Here is a 21,620-nt window from a genome sequence, read left to right as displayed (position 1 = left end):
AACTCCTCATTCCCAGCACTGCACTGCAATATTACGCTGCTGTTGGAATAAAACCTTGTATCTCCATTTCTGTTAATGATTTGCACATCATTGAATTCTGTTTTTATTTATATTTTGTATAGTATCCCAACTTGTAAATATGCAATTCCTTTTTTAATTAGAGGACAGTGCCAGAGCTTTTTATTCTTTTAACAAAAATTTTAAGTGAATTCAAACATAAACAGCAGTTCAAAAGAAATAGTCAACTGCTGTACCGTCATTTCCTCTGAAAGTGCAGCAAGAAGCATCTAAGGTTGTTCATGTAAATTTGAGTAGGTTAGAGTCTGAAAGGATAAGTAGCACAGCTAATTTTTTTGAGTGGCGAAAGTACATAATGGATTCAGCTACTGTAATTTTGATGCATATGAGGACACATTCCTCATCCCCTACATATCTATACAGTAATGGGCAAAGTAAGTACTCTAATGTTGAGTAGGGGAACACTAGCTTGGTTGTCACACTTCTTATTCTGACTCTCCTATCATGAACTAAATGAACCAAATACATCAGTCAAAACTAGCTGTAACAGAACCTCAGGGTGTTCTGCATAAAATGAGAGGAACATTAAGTAGGTATATTATTAGCATGATAAAATATTAGCTTTTAAAAAGGCGGTTGGGTGTCATAAGCAGAGTATCATTCTGTATAAAAACAAACTATGCCAAAGTTTGTTTCTGGTAAGCAATAAATATTATTGAGACAATCAACCCGAACTCTTACATGAACTGTAGTGGGAACAAGTACAGGGAGCTATGTTAAAATGTGCACGTTTAGCTCTTTTTGTATTTATAATAAATCCATTAATTTGAATTTAAAAAATAATTTAATGATAAATTGTTAATTAAGGAAGCATCACCAAGTTTTGGAGATTATGTCATGCTACCCACATGACCAGTCTGATAACTGACATTTCTTGTTAGCACAAGCAATACTGACAAGCATTGATCAAGCTAAATTAAACTTCCATAAAATCACCAGCATTGAATCATTAACAATCAATGCAAATCAGTTGACAAATCTGTTGACAACTAAATGACAGATTTTATTTTATGTAACTGGAACAAAATATTCCAAAACCCACATATACATACCAAAAAAGTAAAAACTACAGTACCTCAGTAAAGTGACGATAGTAGGCCAGCCAAAGTTAAAAAAAAAAATTAGTTGTACAAAAGGCAAACAAAAGGGACTTATACCAATGTATTTCTGCTCATTTCAGTGAACATTAACAGCACACTTTCAAAAAAGCTCATAGGGACACCTTGTACAGGACTGCTGCATGGTAGTCAAAAATATGTTACAGATAACCTGAGAAGAGGGCAGAGCATCAAGATTTTCATCAATCTGCCATAAATGGGGCAGGCCAAATTTGCTGTGTACTCATAGCTGTTAAATTGTTTTTTTTTTGTGTGGCAGATGTTTTATTGGGTATTGTGGAAGAGCACAGCAGTATTAATGCCTTAATGGGTTTTGACTGGCACAGTATAACAACAGGTATACAGCATAAAACTGAATCCACAGAATCACCAAGAAACCTGAAAATAAATCCATGACATGAAAATACAGTACATGTCTAAAAGTATCTAAACACACCTTCAAATTAGTGAATTCAGACACTTTAAGGTGCACTCGGTGCTGACACAGGTGTTCAACTGCACACACTCTCTTTTTCAGTATTTAGTGTGTCCACACTTTTTTAAACACTGTACCTGAGAATTTTAAGTGGGGTAAGTAGAGTTCAGTAAAAGTGGAATATTAAGTAAAGTAGGATAAACAGTATTGTGATATGAGAAAATGTGTGTGTGTGTGTGCGTGAGTGTGTGTGTGTGTGTTTTGAGTGGGTTGTAAGTATTGTCCAGTTTTCTAAACATGTTTACCAAGTGAGGTTTAATATATTTATTTTGAGTTACCTGACAACTCTCAAAAACACAAAAGATTGTGTGTGGATTTTATTACCCAATGCATTTAGCAAAAAGTGTCCCATTTTGGCTGAATGCAATATCTATAGTTAGAATGAATGTTAAGACTTTTACCTGAATTTTTTTAATCAATGGAGGGTGTTTTAACAGCTTTAAATGAAAGAAACATTTATTTGCTAATCGGTTTGATAATGGACTATTTGAAATTTCTTTTTTGCAGTAGATTTTTTTCAGAATTGCACAAATGATGATCGTCTACATGAACTTTATAAATAGTTATACAATTTGTTGGAATACCAAACCCGTCTTACTGTAAAACAATTCACTTAGTCTTATACAAGCAAATTCATGAACAAGTAAATCACATGACTGTACAATATGTATTCACCAAATTCTCTGAAAGTGCTGTGTGCACAGCTGTGACTGGGTTTATATTCCCTACAATCACTGCACTATAGAATTCTACAATTGATAGCTGGTGTTAAACACAGAATACAGTGGTCTTAAAGCAGGAGTGGAAAATATTTGAGTAACTGTACTTTGTTTACTTCACCCCTTGCTTAAAGGTACTTCTTTCTAGTTCTTTCTGCTTTAGACCTCATGTATACAGCTTTTCTACATATAATATAAACAATAATAACTCAACACGCGGTTGTATACTGGTACATTTAAATGTTCTCACAAACATTAATGGATATGAATCAAAATGTAGCCTAGAAATCTGAATAACAAAAATATTATCTCATTATTATATTACAATATTGGAAATTGTCATATGACTTGGCTACTAGAATTCTCCCTCCCTTCTAATTGGTAGTATATGGCCTTCTGTGCTCTGATTTGCTAGTGATAATTTTTCTTCCTGTGTTTTGATTAGCTAGTAGTATATTACCATCTGCAGTCTTATATGATAGTGGAGACTTTTCCCAGCAATTGTCCTTTCCAGTGCTCTCCTGTTTTCAGGGTGACGCTGCTCTCTCGTCCCTCATTGTTCTTTGATTTTTTTAAACTGGTGTAATTTGACTGCTTTACTGTTTTTCTCTGTCATAAACATAATTTCATTCATCTGATTGCCATAAACACTAAATGAACACATTAATTAATTACATAAGATTTGTGCTCTTAGTCAAAAGCAAGCAGCCAAAATGGAGAAGACTATAACTTAGTATAACTCACAGCAGAATTCAGTATTTATCCCCTCCCAAATGCTTATCACCATCCATCACCAACTATATGGATTCATTGATACATAGATCTTTCTCTGCAGCTCTGAGCTGAAGCTGCAGCTTTCCCTGGGACCTTGCTCACAATTTGACAGCTTATGGCATACGGAGTCTAGTTGGACAGGCAATTTTTTCCACAGTATTATGTTAATCTACATATTCTCTCAAGAGTTATTCATTCTGATAATAAAGACAACGCTTGCCTAATGTTATTGAGACAGTCTTGTCACAATTTTGTATGAGAGGTCTAATTGCCTGCTGCTCATTACAGTTTGAGGCTAGGAGGCCCAAAAATTCTCAGAGATCATTGTCTATGTACAGTCTGGAAAGCTGTTCTGGGACTAGCATAAACTTGTCACCTGGTCATCCTGCCTGCTTTAAGAAGTGGTCTGAAAGACCCCTAGAGAAGTGCATTGACGTCTCTGTTCTCTTGGACTTTTGAGTATGACTGAGATCTTCCACTGATTGTGCTCTTCTTCTGCAGAAGGAAGCTCAGTCACCGGGTGGTGGCACCTGCAGCAGCTCTGGAGCTGCCTCAGCTCCTGGCGGAAAGACTTGCAGAAGATGTAGTAGATGAAGGGGTTGTATGCTGTGGAGCATTTGGCAAACAGGCAGGGGAGCATGCTGACAATAGGTGCCACGCTGTCCTTCCCCTCAGAGTGAAACATAGTCCAGAGGCTGATGGCCACATAGGGTGTCCAGGAGACAATGAAGCCAGAGCTGATTAGAATGGCCATCTGAAACATCAGAGAGAGATGTGCTGATTGAAGGAGATGCTGCTAACAATACTTTCAGTGTTTCCAGGCCAGCGGGCAGCGCTCAGCTGATACAGCCTGAAGTGCTTATATTAGACACACTAGCCAAGAAAAAGGAGAACGGTCAGAAAGATCTCTAGGGTGGGATTATTGAGGGGGATTCTGAAATGTTATAGCTAACTGCTTCTGCAAGTCCTTTGGTGAGTGTAAGAAAAATATTTCTACAGACTGAATTCATCCTTTCGCTCCCTATAGCTACTGAGAAGCATCACTCTTGAAAAAGGTGGTTCTGCAAGGGTTCTTTTGGAAAGATATTTGTTCAATATGGAACTGAAAAAGGTTCTTCATGGTTCTGTGTAGCAGAAAAAGGGTTCTGCTATCACTACAAGCTTGACATCATAACAATAAAAGAACCCTTTTTGATGCTATATAGAACCTTTTTCAAAAGGATTTCATAGAGAACCACATACAGCACATTCTCGATCAGTCTGAAAACATTTTCACTATGTAAAAACCCTTTGAGCAAACAAATAGTTCTTTAAGTGTTCACGGTTTTCATATAGAACCATTGTCTTTACTAAAGAACCCTTAAAAACAAGTTTCATAAAAGTGAAGGTTTGGCCTGCCCCCTCTTCTACCAGGCAAAAAAGCATATTATCTCTGAAAGAAGGGTACAGACTTTCTGCAGCATTAAAGATTATTTTGGGGTTTCTATTCATTTTATTTGTTTTATGGTTATTTAAAGTTTTTTTATTTATAGTTTTTTATATGTTAATCAAACATAACTTCTCTTATATAGGAAAAACCTAGACAGAAATAGGATCAGAAACCTTTTAGAAAAAATAAGGTCAAAAAACATATAAAATTCATTTTAGTTCTGAAGCCACGTTAAAGTCATGATGTAGCTTCAAATATTACTTACATACATTAATGATTCATAGATTTAATAGAAAAAGTAAATTTGAAGAAACTTATTTTGAAAACTGACAGAAAGATTGGATTTCGAAAATGAAATATTGCACATATCTGACATAAAATGTATACCCTATAATAAATTAACCGGTTGTGGGAATGAAACTGAAGTTTTATTCTTAGTGTTGTATTTATACCCAGAAAACATCTCGACTCAATTAATTACATTTATAAGTTTTTTTAAAGATGCAACTCAGAGCCTAATATGGCATTTTTTAAAGAATTCATAACTACAAAACTAAATGGAGATCAACTTAAAAAGTTTTTATGGATGTATGACTTTGCTTGAATTTTTTCATGGAAATACATGAAGTGACTGGCGTGGAGTGACCCTTATATGACCTCTGTCATTATTTTATATGCAAAAGAGTAAAGACACATTATATTTAATGACCAGTATGCTACTTATGTACAATGAATATTAGGTGACATCACCTGTGCTGACTGCTCTTACTCTTCACACATAGAAAATGTAGGCTTTACCATCAAAATAGAATGGAAATGTTTGGTTCCATGTTGGTGGTAATTGCTCAGAAATGAAAGAACTTAACACACATCTAGTGTCTAATTTGCCAGAATATCACTAACTGTGCCTCAGACAAATTTCACTTCAGAAAGTAAATTTATTCTACTACAGGACACATAACGGCCTGCACTGAGACCGCTTATGCTCAAATGTCAACGTAAACATGTCACTTCCAATTACTATAGCATGGACCCATCAACAAGTCTTCATCTTTAGGGGGGTCCAGACCACAGATATGTGATATTCAGAGTCAGACATAGTGGAAAAAAGAAAACTTACTAGTGTGACTTTCCTTTCAACACCCCCAGTGTTGGGCAGCATGTCATGGCTCTGGATGGTCTGGTAGGCCTTGTGGAGCTTCCAGGCAATGCCAGAATAGGAGAATAAGATGACTCCACATGGGATAATGGTGCACAAGATGGCCAGAGCCATAATGAATGTAGAACCATTCAAGGAGTGCTGGTAGCCAGCCCAGTCCACAGAGCAAGCCAAGCCAAATGGCTCTGGTCCATACCCCCCCCAACCCAGCAAGGGAAACACTGCCCACAGCAGTGAGTACAGCCAGATGAGTGCAATCAGAATACTTATGGTTCTTTTTTGAAACTTGTTACCTGCAATATATAAAAAGACATTGCTGTCATTAAATGTGAAATGAAAGTAGCATCCAAAGGTCTAAGCCAGTGGTTCCCAAGAAGCAAGGAAAGCACTAAAAGCAAGGAAAGCACTAAAATGTACAGGGCAGGGGGTCTCCAAGATCGGTGTTGGTACTACTGGTCTAAGCAAAAGTCTTTGGCACATCTAAAATGAAAGCCTACAACCCACATAAAAGAAATATATTATTGTTTGAAAAGTACAATATCTAAACAGAAAAACCAAACAATGTAATTTAACCTACTTCCCCAAGCTGTAATCTGGTGTTACTGTTCTTGAGACATTCTAGTATCATCTTTTGCTATCTGCCATATTCCTTTCTATTGCTAAGCTCTCCTGTCCATTCTTACTACTTGACAATATACTAAAAAGTTGATTTTGATACATGTAATGTTTTACTGGCGGGCAAAAGAAAATTTGCACAGAATGTAACATTTTTTCAGTATGTAGTGTTTCCAACCTTTACCTTTATTACAGCTTCCACTCTTTACAGGGCATACTGAGTCTAGTTGGGCAGGCCTTTTTCCACAGTATTATGTTAATCCACATTTTTCATATTCTCGTAGGAGATATTCATTTGGATAATAAAGACAACACTTGCTTAACGTTAATGAGACAATCTTGTCACAACTTCATACAAGAGGCCAGATTGTCTGCTGCTCATTTACAGTTCCAGGCCAGGAAGCTGCTGTGTAGATAAGTGCCTAGAACTTTTTAGAGATCATTGTCCAAAAAAACCCAAACACTAAAAGTCACACATGCTGTCTGGACTGCTTGGCCATAAACTTGTCACCTGATCATCCTGCCTGCGGTTAGGCATGGTCTCACAGCCCCCCAGAGAGGTGCAAAAAATTGCTTTTTTTGTCTTTTTCCTTTACTCAGTTTCTTTGTCTTGACAGCTACACATCCTTTCAGACTCATAGTGTTGAGCTGTCTTCTCATAGTGGAAGGATGGGCAGAAACACCTGTAGATTTTTCAGATCTAGAGCAACAGTGGAGCTTGATTTTCTCCTCTCTTTAAAAAATGAAAGATTTCAGTGCTGTTTATCTGATGCTGACAGTTTCAGTGTCTACAAGGTCTTGCATGGTTGTTAGAAATCATTTCCTCTGCCTTATGCAAGTGGATTATCATATATCTAATCTCCTATGCATCTGAAAAATGAATCATTTGTCCTTAACTGTTGTCTTGACTGTAAATTAAATTAATTTAGGGTGATCTCTCACTTTTGCTCATTATTGTACTTCCTTATCTTCTCTTTAACAGTACTGAATGCCTTTTTTATCTACCTAATACCTAGTTTTATCAGCTGTGTGTTGGACTGTTTTACCCACACTAAAACATTTTTGGTCCTTATGTTGAGAGACAATAACAAGAGACTCCAGATCCAAATACCATATGTAAAACAGACCATAGACCTTTCATATCTTTCTTACGTTGGAGTGACACACAGCTGGCCAAAAACTGACAGACCAGCCATTTGTCCACTTGCTTTCGGTGACCTTAAACAACATGAAAGGGGTTGTGATTCCTGCATGGTTGACCTAATAATGATGTACATACCTTAAAATTAAAGCTGACATTTTGCACTTTAGCTTTTGTTCTAAATGCAACACAAAATCTGCATCATTGTCCAACATTTTGGCTGCAGTGTGTGACAGAGCCACAGCAAAAAAGACTCTTTTCTTTTCTTTTTCTCATTTCTCATTTCTCTTCACCCCACCTAATTGTGCTATGAATAAATAAGCTGTCTGTGATTGCTTGTTATGCAATCTCTGTGGAAAGGGGAATGTTGATTAGAAAACAGATTCTAGGGGCATGTTGATTAGAAAACAGATTCAGAGCACAATTTTCTGCCTAGAATCTTTTTGTCTCCTTAAAGAAAAGAAGTTCTCTAAATGAATTAAATGGCATTCATTAAATCCCTTTTTGTCTAATTAGGTGAAGACTTTGACAATGCAGTGTGCATTTATTTTTGTTGGTCTGTACAACAGTGGGCAAAAGCATCTCACTTTTTCTTGTGACGTGAAACTTCCTTTCTGAATTTAGAAAGACATGTCAGAATTCACAGATAAACATCGGGCCTCAATCACCAATACCTTCCTAAGTTTTTCTTTGTTCTTGAGAAAAGTCCTAAGAAAAAGTCTACATCAGATTCATGACATGTTTTAAACCACAGAATTTTTCACACCTTTGTGCTGTTGAAGGTGTGCAGATTCTGTTCTTACCTAAGAACAAATAAGAAAACACTGGTGAATGTCAGAATCTTCATGAAAACTGCATGGGTTTTAAGAATAAATCTCTCCTTAAGGATGGTTGGTGAATGAAGCCAATGTATCTCCAGACCAGATTTTTCTCCAGTTAATTTTGGATCAATTCTATTGGTCCAGTCATTATTATATTTTAACACAATGTAAAGTATAACTGGTATTTTTGAATTATTACAAAAATTGAAAAAGAACAAAAATGGAGATACAATTTATAAGAAAATGAGGGTGAATGTCAGAATCTTAGTAAAAACTGTGTGAGTGGGATTTAAGTTGATGGATGAGGCCCATTGTTCCATGCAGAGCCTTTTCAGATCCTTGAGGTTTCTGCTAATGGAAAACCCCCTTCAGCTCAGTCTCAAGGTTTTCAAAATCATCGTTTTCTTTTCAGTCAACTGTTTCTTTGGTGACTGGATCATTCACATGCTGAAATGTTATTTAGTCAAGACAGTCTTCCCGCAGAGGCAACCAGATATTTGGCCAAAATATCCCAGTGCTGCAGAGAATTTATGACAGCAGTGACCTTCACATAAGCTCCAGGACTTCTGGCAGACAAACAGTCCCAGAGCATTAAAGATCTCCTACTATATTAAAAGCATTCAGCTTTTTTTCAGTACATGAATCTTTTTATTTTTATACAATTTTATCTGACTGATAATAGATTCTATTTGTTTTTACATATTATTTCCTTTGTTAGTTCTTTGACTTTCCATTGCTAATTCTGATGGATGACAAAAGTATGTCCTATGTGGGTTTTTATCACTTTTATACCCCAGGGCAGTGGTCACCAGCCCTGGTCCTAGAGATCTAGCCTCTTTCAGAATCTAGTTCCAACCTCAATTTGACCTGCTCCAGCTAACTAACTTCTTCAGTAGTTCCTAAATGGCTGGATCAGATGCATCAGTGTTAGATAAGGAGGAGGCAGCATTGTAGAGGCAGGTTGAAACTCTCTACAGGACAGTAGATCTCTAGGAGGAGGGTTGGTGATTACTGCCCTAAGAAAACCTGAAATCACTGCACATACATTGTACTGTGTGTCTGTAAGCACAGGCTATGAGTACATGTTGCACCAAGGCCCTGGAGGAACACTGTCTCATTTCACGGTTCCACTTGTATAATGTTGGGATGACAAAAAAGGTGATTTTGATATTGATTATTTCATGACGACACAGAGCTATACACATAACAAGAAATCACATAAATATTCGTTCATATGTATTTTGTATTTTTTCTGCCAATTTTTGCATCTGGATTTTCTGTTAAAAGCACTGCTTTTTCACAATGCAGAAACAACTGTTTACAAATATTTACCTAATTGATTTGTGCTAAATGTCTGTGTATATGATATGATGATTTTTTCAGGTTGTTTTCATCATATTCATTCAAGGTCCACTGTAACCTACTGTGCAAAAGTCAGAGACCAGACTTCATTTATTTAATTTCCAGTCAAAATGGCCATTAAGTACAAATTTCATTTTAAGTATTCAGGAGTTATTTTTGAGGATGTTAAACATGAGATAATCCACTTGCTGTCACGCATCCCTCTGGCCCTGAGGCACACTCAGACACCATCTCCCTCAGAGAGATCACCTGACTCACATGACCCTGACCATCCCTTCACGCTCCAATTAGTGCTCACAGTCTCCTGAATACTAACTCTGTTCACCTGTGTTAAATGTCACATGACTTGTTTAGTTTAAAAGCCCAGGCTTTAGCTTAGCCAGATTGTGAGGTATTGCTTCTCCTGTAGAGCTACTGAGCGTTTCTCCAGTGTTTTTATGATTGCCTTTTTTGTGTTTGGACTGTTTTTCTGGATTTCTGTTTTTTCCCTTTTGTCTTTGCCCTCTGGTTATGGTTGCCTTTTTGTACCTTTTTGCTGTTTTGGATCTGACCCATGCTTGTTTACTGACCACAATTCTTGTCAAACCCTTTGATATTAAAGCCTCATCTTTCGTCTTGCCCTTTCTGCGTCGTTACACTTGCATAAGAAAAAGTGAAGTCAAAGGAAAATAAGTGAAAACAGAAGTTTGCAAAGAAAGTGCAGGAGTTAAAAAAACAACCAATAAAAGATAAACAGAAAATGAGACTCTTAGCAACCAAATGGGACTCTCTCAGCATTAGATAAACAGCACTTAAAGCTTTCGTCTTTGAGAGAGAGAGAGAAAAAAACAAGCTCCACTCTTACTTCAGATCTGAAATATCCACAGGAGTTTCTGTCCATCCCTCCACTGTGAAAAGACAATTCAAAATTATGAGTCTGAAAAGAAATGTAGCTGTCAAGAAGCTGTTACTCAGAAAAGAAACTAGACAAAAAAGAAGAAAATTCACAAATAAAGCATAGAAGCCACTGGTGTTCTCAGTATACACCGTTCTCAGTATGACTGACCACCAGTCTAGACCTAAACATCACTGAATGTGTCTGGGATTACTTGGATTGTGAGAAGCAGAAAATTCAATTCAACCGACTTCTAAGACTGAACTTTGGAGGTATGAAAAAATGTACCTGCAGAAAAACTAAAAGCAAATCTTCTGAAAACAATGGAAGGTGCAATAAAGGCAATGACGGGACGTGTATTTTTCTGCTAAATCTGTATTTCCTGCTTATTTTCTTGATGCTAAAAATTTATATCTTGTACTTCTGTTTTGACTAGAAATTAAACAAAGGATAGATGACCTCTCACTTATAAACAGTACTATATGTAGACCCAGAATGTCATTTTTCTTTTCTTTTTCCAGTTCTTAGTTTGCACAGCATGAATGTGTCACAAATAAATAAGCTATCACACACCTGCCTCATTTATGTAGAAAGGCCGATTTTTCTTAGTCAGTATGCGGTGTGGCAAATGGCTTGTGTGCTCTTAGAAGGTGGTGATAAATAATGAAGTGAAGGAAATAAAGAATGAAAAAATGATGAAGTGTGGCAGGCAGTATTTTTTAAGCCTCTCAAGCTCAGCAATCGCCTCTCCACTGCAAAAAAATAAGCCATCATGTGAAAGCTTACTCCTTGATCTTCCACCATTTCCAATATATCTTTCTGTGCCCTTTTATTTTCAGATGTCTCCATTTTCATAATAACATCTTGCTTGCATGTTCATATATGCCAAATACTGCGTGCAATGTTGTGAACATGATGACCTCTAAGGCCAGATTGTTTATTTATATTATAATATTTATGCTGGTTTAAGTACCTAAAATAAAGATGAGCTAATTTTGCAATCTATTTTTCGAACAATTTCTTCGAATGGAAACCGAAGCGCAGGCCTGGATATGGTGTGTGGTCTTCTGAAATATGTACCTGTTTTGCGAGTATTTCCTGTCACCAGGTATCTCACCATGCCCATGACAGCCAGTGTCACAATACTGGCCACACTGAAGATCATTCCCATCAGGCCGTAGTACAGGCAGGAAGGATCACCTCCGATCCAGGCATGGTTGAAGGCTGAGGCGATGGACAGCGGATACATGCTGAGTGCCATGCCGATGTCTGTCACGGCCAAATTGACAGTGAGCAGCTCCGGGGCTTTCAGGAGACCATGGCGTCGAGCGGATGTAATCAGGACAGCAGCATTCCCCAAAATGGACAGGATGGCTATGGGGGAGAACAGTGAAAGGAGATGAAATGGAGAGTGCCTCTATATCAGCAATGGCAATGTTCTTTCTACCAAACTTTTCCTTACACTAAACATGGGAGAAATTATTGGTACAGTTGTTAACTATATTGTGCACCATCTCTTTGCCAAGATAACAGCTCCAAATCACTTATAATGATGAATAAAGTAGAAGAACACATGTAAAGAAATTCTGAAACCATTCGTCCATTGACCGCTTGTGAATTCTCCTTATTCCACAGGTTTTCAATTGGGTTTAAGCCAGTCATTGACCACTGCAAAAGCTTCACAATATGGCCAATAAATATTATGGAAGCATTCTTTGGATCACTGTTTATGATGCAGTTTAATTCATGAATATTCTCAGGACCTTTAGAAATAATAACAACCCCACAGTGTCCATCAAGTGATCTATCAACAGTGGGCATTAGGTTTTCAGCATGCTTTTTAGGTTGTTGATAAAAAGCTGTTTTTTATTTCATCTGGCCATAGAACAGAAGTGTAAAACTTCATCTGCCAAAGTTTGATGTGATTTCAGATTCTATGGCAACACAATTATTTGAAGAGCAAGACCAGCTGGTTTAACATATAGAATGAGTTGTACTTCTGCTTGGTTGAAACAAGCACCTACACTCACACTTTGAAATAAGATTGAACACTCCAACCATAGAACCCTGTTCTAGTCAAAGGTCCTGGGAGATTTAGTCAATACCAGGAGCCTAAGCAGAGGGTTTCTTCTGGCAAACCTTTTATAAAGTTTATAGGCATGGAGGTGGCCTTTGAGAGCTGTTTTGGAGATTTGGTGACTCAAAGATGCAACCAATTCCTGTGATACTTGGAGAAAATTTTGTCTCTAGCACAGTCCTCCGATGTCCAGGTATTTATGGCGTCCATGGTGTCCATTGTATCTTAACATGACTCCCATCACAATTTCACCACCATATTGAGGATAGTGTTATTTTCTGCATGACCATGACTCTATGTGTCAAACTCACCTTGTTGCCAAAAAAAAACCCACTTTTGCCCTTAATGACCCCAGTTCCAGTTCATTGTTTTTGACCTAAATTATTAGCGAATACAATTGGATTTGTGTTGTGTTTTTCTAGGAGGTGAATAATTATGCCATACGAACATTTGAGATTTGATTAATTTTTATTTCTTTTTGTGAATATTAGTCATATATTGAATAATACAATGCAATAACCCCTCTTAAGAAAAGCATGTTATTATGTAATAATAAAATCAATCAAATTATATACAGATATCATAGATACAGCACCATTCAAAAAACCTACACTTGAGGTTTTACAAAGGTAATGCTTTTGGCAACAGTTGCAAAAGAAAAGATAACAAAATAGCTCTAGGAGCACTTTATTCCCTTAAAGTCATAATAATAACAGCATTGATTCAGTGCTATGTGGAGGTTTTATACATTTTTAATTTTAGTCCAGATGTGTTTGTTGCTTAAAAAAAAGAAGACAACACTGGCCTTGAAATTGTCCATGAATAAAAAATTCATAAAGAAATTGCTAAAATGATTTACATTACAATACAACTAAAAACCAATTACAACAAAGGACACAATTTTTTGACTACCACAGTGATTAAACATGATTTATTTAGTGTTACATCTTTATACTCTTCAACCAATATTTGAATGCAGATGTTTCCAGGCTACATTGTAAAAGTTGTCTAATAACATTGACTAACGTAATAAGATGTCTTCAAATTTCTTGCAGTTTTTTATTGTTTAACTCTTTATTGTTCATGTTGCATTTAGTATTGTACATTGTACATTGTGACTGTATGTGTTGTTATTCTTTAAGAGGGTGATCTTCCAGCAGGACAATGATCTAAAGAATGTCTCCAAAATGTTTATTTGCCTCATTATGATGCTTTTACAGAAAACTGATTGAAGGTGGCTTTTATGAACATTTGATGTGTTGGCTGTGAATCACATTGAGTTTAATCAATCAGTGATTTCCATAATTTTTTTTTTCAGAGTAATTAATTGAATGACTGCTATTCTTCTAAGCTCTAATTTAATTTTTTTCTCTGTCCAATCACGTAAAGAGCTTGACATAGCAGTTAGCAGTATTTGTCTACACAAGAGGGAAAGCATTAATCCATTTGACAGGAACACATATTTTTGCTAATGAATATGAACATGCAGTTGCTTTCCAGTATAACATATATTGGATGTAAGCAATTAAAAATACACTGATTCTATGAATTATGTGTCTCAAAGAGCACTGTTGTGAAACTCTACTATCTTAGTGATTACAGCTACTTGAACAACTGTTTTATCCCATCCATCAGCCAAGGCCTTTCTACAGTGTGCTGTTTAAGGTGCCCTCCTGATATCCCAGCAGTTATCCCATATGTACAAGCACACTGAAGAGATTTAGAACATTAACAAAGACATCAGTGGAGGATCCTCAGGGGACACGGTGTGTGTGTTTGCTGATATTTATTTTGAAGTGGAGCACCACTACACCTTGATCCCCTGAGGGCAGAAGGTCATTCTGAATGGTGTTTTGAAGCTAACCTTCAAATGAGACAAGGCCCAGTTCTGAGAAATGATACATACATAAAAAAAATGCATAACTAATTCTATGCAGTGTGCTATATGTCGACAAGTAGGTGTTTGCAGCAGACATTGAGGACATGTGTGTGCTGTTTGAATTCTGTAATGGAGGTAGGTATAATAAAACAGATTATAAATGTACTGTATCTACAATTACAAAGGAGAACAAGTTTTGTGGGTAAAAAGCTGGCAGAATCAATAATGATAGTAATGGTAGTAATAGCAAAATACTGCATACACTGACTTAAATGTATACAGTGTTCTATTACAATACATAATACGTAAGGTAATCAGAATACATTTAGATTAGTTCTGCTATATATCAAAATAAGGCACATGGGAAAAACTCTGCCAGGGTTCTGCAATGAGACAATATTTTTGTGCATGCTATGAGAAATAAACCCATGCAAATACATAAAAGATCACTGTCACATTAGTGTGATAGACCTTTATGTATGTGTGTGTGTAAATCTCCATTCAAATATGTTGTCAAGTCTAAGTACTCATAGAAGTTGTAGTCAGTTATTCCTAGTCAGTTACTTCTGGGCTATTCTATCGAACAATGTTGTCCATCTGCTCAAGCGTAGTCATGCGAACTGCGAAGCAGGTTAAGTTCTAGTGTTTATGGTACTTGTAGTCCATCAGGTAACATGAATACTGGAGAACAAATCTAGATATTTGTTGACAAAAGGTCTCACGATTTACAAAATGCTCAAAAGTTGTTTAGTTTGGGGCTATTATGTCACATTTAAAGCCAGCAATGATTTAAGAGTTCACAGTTTGCCTGCTGAAACCAGGGGCGTTGCCTGGCCTGGCTTTCCGGGGTTGTAGCCCTGAATATTTTTTATCCAGCCCCAAAACTTTAACGCTAACATTTCACACATTTCACCCCAGCTCATTCGCACCTCATTCTTATCATCCATGAATTAATTCAGGGCGGAGAGAGAGAGCATCATGCAGAAAGAGAACAAGGAAGAGAGAGTACACATGCAAGAGAGCATGGCACGATAGAGAGACACTTCACCCAATATTTTATCAGCTTGTCAGACTGCAGACCTCTTACAGTGTTTAGCAGGTCACCACATTACCCAGACAAGAAGCTTAGTTTTAGCACAATTTTTTACATATAAAATATTATTTTTTGTTCAGTTTTAGGAAAGAAGAGTTTTACTGAAAGACTACTCAGCTTCTAAAACATACACTATATTGCCAAAAGTATTCACTCACCCATCCAAATGATTGAATTCAGGTGTTCCAATCACTTCCATGGCCACAGGTGTATAAAACCAAGCACCTAGGCATGCAGACTGCTTCTACAAACATTTGTGAAAGAATGGGTCGCTCTCAGGAGCTCAGTGAATTCGAGCCTGGTACCATGATAGGATGCCACCTGTGCAACAAGTCCAGTCGTGAAATTTCCTCGCTACTAAATATTCCACAGTCAACTGTCAGTGGTATTATAACAAAGTGGAAGCAATTGGGAAAGACAGCAACTCAGCCATAAAGTGGTAGGCCATGTAAATGAGGCGCGTAGTGCGCAGAGGTCGCCAACTTTCTGCAGAGTCAATCGCTACAGACCTCCAAACTTCATGTGGCCTTCAGATTAGCTCAAGAACAGTGCGTAGAGAGCTTCATGGAATGGGTTTCCATGGCTGAGCAGCTTCATCTAAGCCTTACATCACCAAGTGCAATGCAAAGCGTCGAATGCAGTGGAGCAGTGGAGACGTGTTCTCTGGAGTGACAAATCATGCTTCTCAATCTGGCAATCCGATGGACGAGTCCGGGTTTGGTAGTTGTCAGGAGAACAGTACTTGTCTGACTGTATTGTGCCAAGTGTAAAGTTTGGTGGAGGGGGGATCATAGTGTGGGGTTGTTTTTCAGGAGTTGGGCTCAGCCCCAGTTCCAGTGAAAGGAACTCTTAATGCTTCAGCAGACCAAGAGATTTTGGACAATTTCATGCTCCCAACTTTGTGGGAACAGTTTGGGGATGGCCCACTTCCTGTTCCAACATGACTACGCACAAGTGCACAAAGCAAGGTCCATAAAGACATGGATTTGGTTGGAAGAACTGCACAGAGTCCTGACCTCAACCCAACACCTTTAGGATGAATTAGAGCAGAGACTGCGAGTCAGGCCTTCTCATCCTTCTCATCAGTGTCTGACCTCACAAATGCGCTTCTGGAAGAATGGTCAAAAATTCCCATAAACACACTCCTAAACCTTGTGGAAAGCCTTCCCAGAAGAGTTGAAGCTGTTATAGCTGCAAAGGGTGGGCCAACATCATATTAAACCCCATGGATTAAGAATGGGATGTCACTCAAGTTCATATGTGTGTGAAGGCAGATGAGCAAGTACTTTTGGCAATATAGTGTACAAAAGCTGTAAATTAAATGTTCCTGTGTTAGCAGAACATTATAAAGGATACGTGTAGAAGAAGCAGATTTGAAGAAAAAGGAAATGTGCAGAGGACTTTGATATGGTATTATTATGGAAACATTTCCATTTCTGACACTTTATTCACATTCTGTATTGGTGTTTTATTCTTTTGTTTGTTTTATCAATGATTTTGTTTATAATATCCAGTCAACATTGCTGAATCGCTGCATATTTTGTCCCTACATCCTTATTAAAGTAGCAACTGCACATTTTACAGGTTGATTAAAAGAATTTAGGGGTTGATATGGTAAAACAACTCTACTTTTCTTTACTTCTTTACTTGCCCAGCCCTGGCTGAAACGTGTCTTTAGACATGGAGGCACCTCTTGCTATGTCTGCTGTCCTTGCTTTCTTTAGCCTATATTCTATCTTTAGCCTATTATGCAGAATTAATTAATTAAATTAAAAAGAACACATTAAATAACACTGAGTCTTACCTAAACTATTTCATTCTCTGTTTAGAAATGTATGACTCAAACCATAAATGTGATAATGCTGGAGTGGGTTTCCTCCCTCTCAAAGATGCAAAAAAGGCTTAGTGAGTGCTAAAAGTGCCCTTTTGTGGTAATTCAGCATGATTGTGGAGAAGATGAAATATCTGTACATTTCATGACATTGAAATATATACTTACAACCACGGTTAAAATGACAATTTGTTAAAACGACACTTGAGATTTACATTTCTTTGAATCATTTTTTGTCACCAAAGATTTTGTGCCACCAAACTTGCAGTTTTTATAGCACCAGTACTTAATGCTCAAAACGTTTATGCACAGCTTAGTCTGCTGCTGTATTTTCTACTCCCACTCTTCTGCACTATTACTCTTAGCAATGTTCTTCATATAACTCTTCCTTGAAGAATTGTTCCATTATAGCTGCTTTCGTCCACTGGTGCTCCTGCAGTCTCTCTAGCAGCACTTCCCCTGTCTGAACTCAGCAAAAGTGTGACACCATAAATGCACCAGCGTAACCATGTAAAAGCTGTATACTTACATTTTGTGTTTTCATCTGTTGAGGTAGGAGAGTACTGAAAAGGTTGTTGAGTTCAATGCTTCATCAAAAGAGCTTAGCAACACTAAGATAAATAATTGATGCCTCATATTGATTTATCAGTCTACCCGTGCTTCAGCATTTGTAATGAAGTCGTTTGTTGAGTTTGTTTGTAGAGTCCACCAGCAGGCATGTTTGCACTGATTTAAAATATACATAATATACATAAACAAGCATTGATTGTTTCTTACAAAAAAATATGTTTTCATGAACATATTCTAAAAGTATTTTGATACAAAAGTAAGCATATTCTGAATACTGACTTTTCAGATTGTGATAGGGACTAAATACAGATACTTTATCTCTGTATCCTGAATACTAGTCCAAACACTTCTATGTCATTACATCCCAGCTCTGTTGGTGGATGTTGACTGTGTTCCTAAAAACAAGGTGCCTAAAATGACGCAGAAAAGAACCTCTTTTTGGTTCTTTAAAGAACCTTTCTTATTAAACATTTTTGAATATGAGATGTGTGAGGGTGAAGAGCCTTTTTAAGGTTTAAAGAACATTTAAATAATACTGAATGTCTATATAATTTTTTTGTTAGAACAGTATGTTAAAGCAGAGAACCATTTGGGAATCTTCAGTTTTTAAGAGTGTATCAATGATTTAATTAAGTGATCTTGCATCATAAATCATTGTAAATATACTTTAACAATGCAGAGATATCGTTCACTGGATTTATGTTCCAGCTGTCATGTAGCACACTATCCAGGCCAAGAACAAGAACAAACAGCAGTAGAGAGTTTCTTTCATATGCAACTGTGTTCATATAGAGCTGTGTTGGCCATCCAGACTCTTAATACTAGTGAGGAATGGTGGGGTGGGAGACAACTGGTAAGTTATTTTTGTTAAGCCTTTTTATGCTCTGTGCTATGTGTATGGATGTTATGCTGACATGTCTGATTTTACACTGTTAGAATAAGTGCTGTGCAGGTACATTTTTGTTCATCAAGGTACATGGACCCTTAAAGGTACAACAGTGATTTTAAGGTCCAATTATGCATTTTAAATTTATGTCTGTCTCAAATACAGTTCAGTCATATTACTGTATTGACCTGAATAACTGCACAGACATTACACTGAAAGATTTATTGCTGCCAGTTAAGCCTTCATAATTCATAGGGAATGCCCCCTGTTAGATTCACTCAGTTCTACAAAGCAGATACAGTCATACTCAAAACTCAACATGAAATTAAGACTCCCTGAGACCACTGCACAAGAGGATAAAAGCTACAGAGAATAATGGAATGGTCAAAACAAACTTCATTGATGTTGTTCCCAAAGAGCCATTTTAGAGCAAGCATACAAATTCAGATATCTGTGGGGGAGAATGTGTACTGTGAATGATTAATTGATACATTTGAATGACTCTTAACCTATTCATGTCTATATCTGTACTCTAAGCTTGCTTGGACACAAATCTGAAGATACTGATAATATTATATGGCTAAAAGGGGAGTTTTAGCACAATGTTTTGTATTAAAATCAGCGTTTTGATTGCATGGGACTACAAAAAATAGAAAATATAAAAACAAATGACAAAATAATAAAGTATACACTTTTGACTGTAAATAAGTATACACTTTCGACTGTAAATATATAATGATGTTATTATAATGTTATAACGTGTGTAACTAAAAATCAGAACTAGACCAATTTCAGCCAATACAAAATGTAGAACTAAACACTTTAGACCAATCAGGACTAGTTCTGTGCTTCCTTATTATTCTAAAGTTAGTCATGGATATCAATGTGTTAATCACACATGGTACTATCATGATCCAGGCTTTTTCTTTTGTCTTTTTATGTGAACTTTTGTGTGAAGGTTGTTTTGATGTGGTATACATGTTTAAACATGTATTTTACCCCTTACTGACCAATTTCTTTCTGGTCACATGAAAAAACTAATAACCAGCATCACATAAATTGCTGGCAGGATATATTTTTGGACGTCTATTGCTGTGCAATAACCACAATTGAGTGATTCAGAGAAAAGGCAAAGCATTTATTATGCCTACTATGTTAACAGATCTGGATAAATGTATAAAAAAAACCCTTTGATATTACGTGGAAATTTCAATATGTAAAGGTACTACTTACCCACCACCAGCAAGAAAAAGCCAGCACTGTAATCAACAGCAGGGGATAATTTAGAGGTGTATCGCTCATCCATTTCTCCCTCTCAGTCAGAGCCAGCTACTGACATTGTCCTGAGAATTCCAGCTTTATCTCCCCTCGACCATGCTCCAATGTACCTCCTCTAATCACAGTCATCATGACAGCCTGTGAAGTAATTTATTTATCCACCTCTGCAGACAGAGTAATCTCTTCCTCCTTGATCGTGGACATACACACAGAGCTACAAATACACCTCCGCATTAGCATTACAAATGTCAGGATGGGATGGCACGGCAACATGCAGCCTCTCACTGTCTGCTCCCGCCTCGTCCAGACACAGGCAGAGGTTTGGGGAGGTCCCAGTGCTCTCAGCACTCTGAGATGGAAGTGCGTGAGGTTACTGAACTGTGGTCAAACGGAGAACTCTCTGTTTGTTTTTAATTCAAACCAGGCAGCTCAGTTTGCTGGGCTTTGGTGTGTAAAGCAAACCCTCTAGCTGAAGTGCACTGAGAAGCCTGAGCGTGACACTGTGAAAAGTTGTCTGAAAGAAACCTTCACACAGCTGTTTCTGCTGCTTAGGCTTTGCAGGTGAGCTCAAGCATGAAAGTCAAAGCCACTCTCTTAAAGAGAGCTTCAATGACAGAATAAATGAGCACATTCAACTCAGAGCTGGAGTTAATATGGTGGAACAAAAGCAAGAACAGTAGTTACTGCATGTATGAAAAGAAGATAAGCATGTGTCCTACTTTCTTGGACCTATTCAGGTTTCATTTAAGTGTTACATTGAGCATCAAATCTTTCCACTTTAGTTCTGAAAGCTATTCAGACTTTTGACTGTGGATCACAGCTTTTATAATGCCAGGTCTGAAAACGTACACTGTCAAAAACAAAGGGCACTGTACAGGTACATTTTCTTCAACAAGGCACAAGCTAGGATTAGGAGATTCATCAAATTTTATTATGAGTTTGGCTTCTAACAATTATGAAAACAAGGTAATCGAGATAAAGTAATTATTGTGCCGCATTCTGTTTTGCAGTGAGGCTCTTGTTTTGTCTTGTGTTGTAAATCCAGTGCACCCCTTTCCTTTACAGTGGCACTTTTGCCCTAACCTAAAAGCCCAAGGCCAAAGTCCTCTAATTTATTTTGGTCTAATTTATTTTTATTTATTATTTTTATCTTGTTTTCAGTTTTCAGTATATTGTGGAAGTGCACTACAACATAGTTAATCCTATTTAATTATATATATATATATATATATATATATATATATATATATATATATATAGATAGATAGATAGATAGATAGATAGTGTCTTTTTCTGTGATTCTGCGATGTTCTGTGATGTCACATATATATATATATATATATATATATATATATATATATATATATATTTATATATAGATAGATAGATAGATAGATAGATAGATTGTATGTGTCTTTTTCTGAATTAATAAATTCTTGTA

At 36.9% G+C, this 21,620-nt stretch overlaps 1 protein-coding gene across 1 annotated transcript; it reads right to left on the bottom strand.

Annotated features, from left to right (window-relative positions):
* Positions 1 to 2,828: 2,828 nt before the first annotated feature.
* opn8a (opsin 8, group member a) lies at positions 2,829 to 20,471 on the bottom strand. The gene is made up of 4 exons (XM_036581741.1): positions 20,135 to 20,471; positions 11,646 to 11,939; positions 5,714 to 6,045; positions 2,829 to 3,918 (listed from the first exon to the last, which is right to left on the bottom strand). Exons 1-4 carry the CDS (start codon positions 20,205 to 20,207, stop codon positions 3,559 to 3,561), a joined length of 1,059 nt encoding a protein of 352 aa, XP_036437634.1. The 5' UTR covers positions 20,208 to 20,471; the 3' UTR covers positions 2,829 to 3,558.
* Between the last annotated feature and the right edge of the window lie 1,149 nt (positions 20,472 to 21,620).

Source organism: Colossoma macropomum, unplaced genomic scaffold, assembly GCF_904425465.1.
Source record: "Colossoma macropomum unplaced genomic scaffold, Colossoma_macropomum, whole genome shotgun sequence".
NCBI classification, from domain to species: domain Eukaryota; kingdom Metazoa; phylum Chordata; class Actinopteri; order Characiformes; family Serrasalmidae; genus Colossoma; species Colossoma macropomum.
This window is presented reverse-complemented; position numbering and strand designations above follow the sequence as displayed.

Bases quoted from the DNA above. Each gene is read 5' to 3' on its own strand.
- opn8a (XM_036581741.1), bottom strand. From the start codon at position 20,207: ATGGATGAGCGATACACCTCTAAATTATCCCCTGCTGTTGATTACAGT. The intron at 11,940-20,134 runs GTAAGTAGTACC...TCTCCCCCATAG, and splicing joins CTTTTTCTTGCTGGTGGTGG to CCATCCTGTCCATTTTGGGG. The intron at 3,919-5,713 runs GTAAGTTTTCTT...CTGATGTTTCAG, and splicing joins TTGAAAGGAAAGTCACACTA to ATGGCCATTCTAATCAGCTC.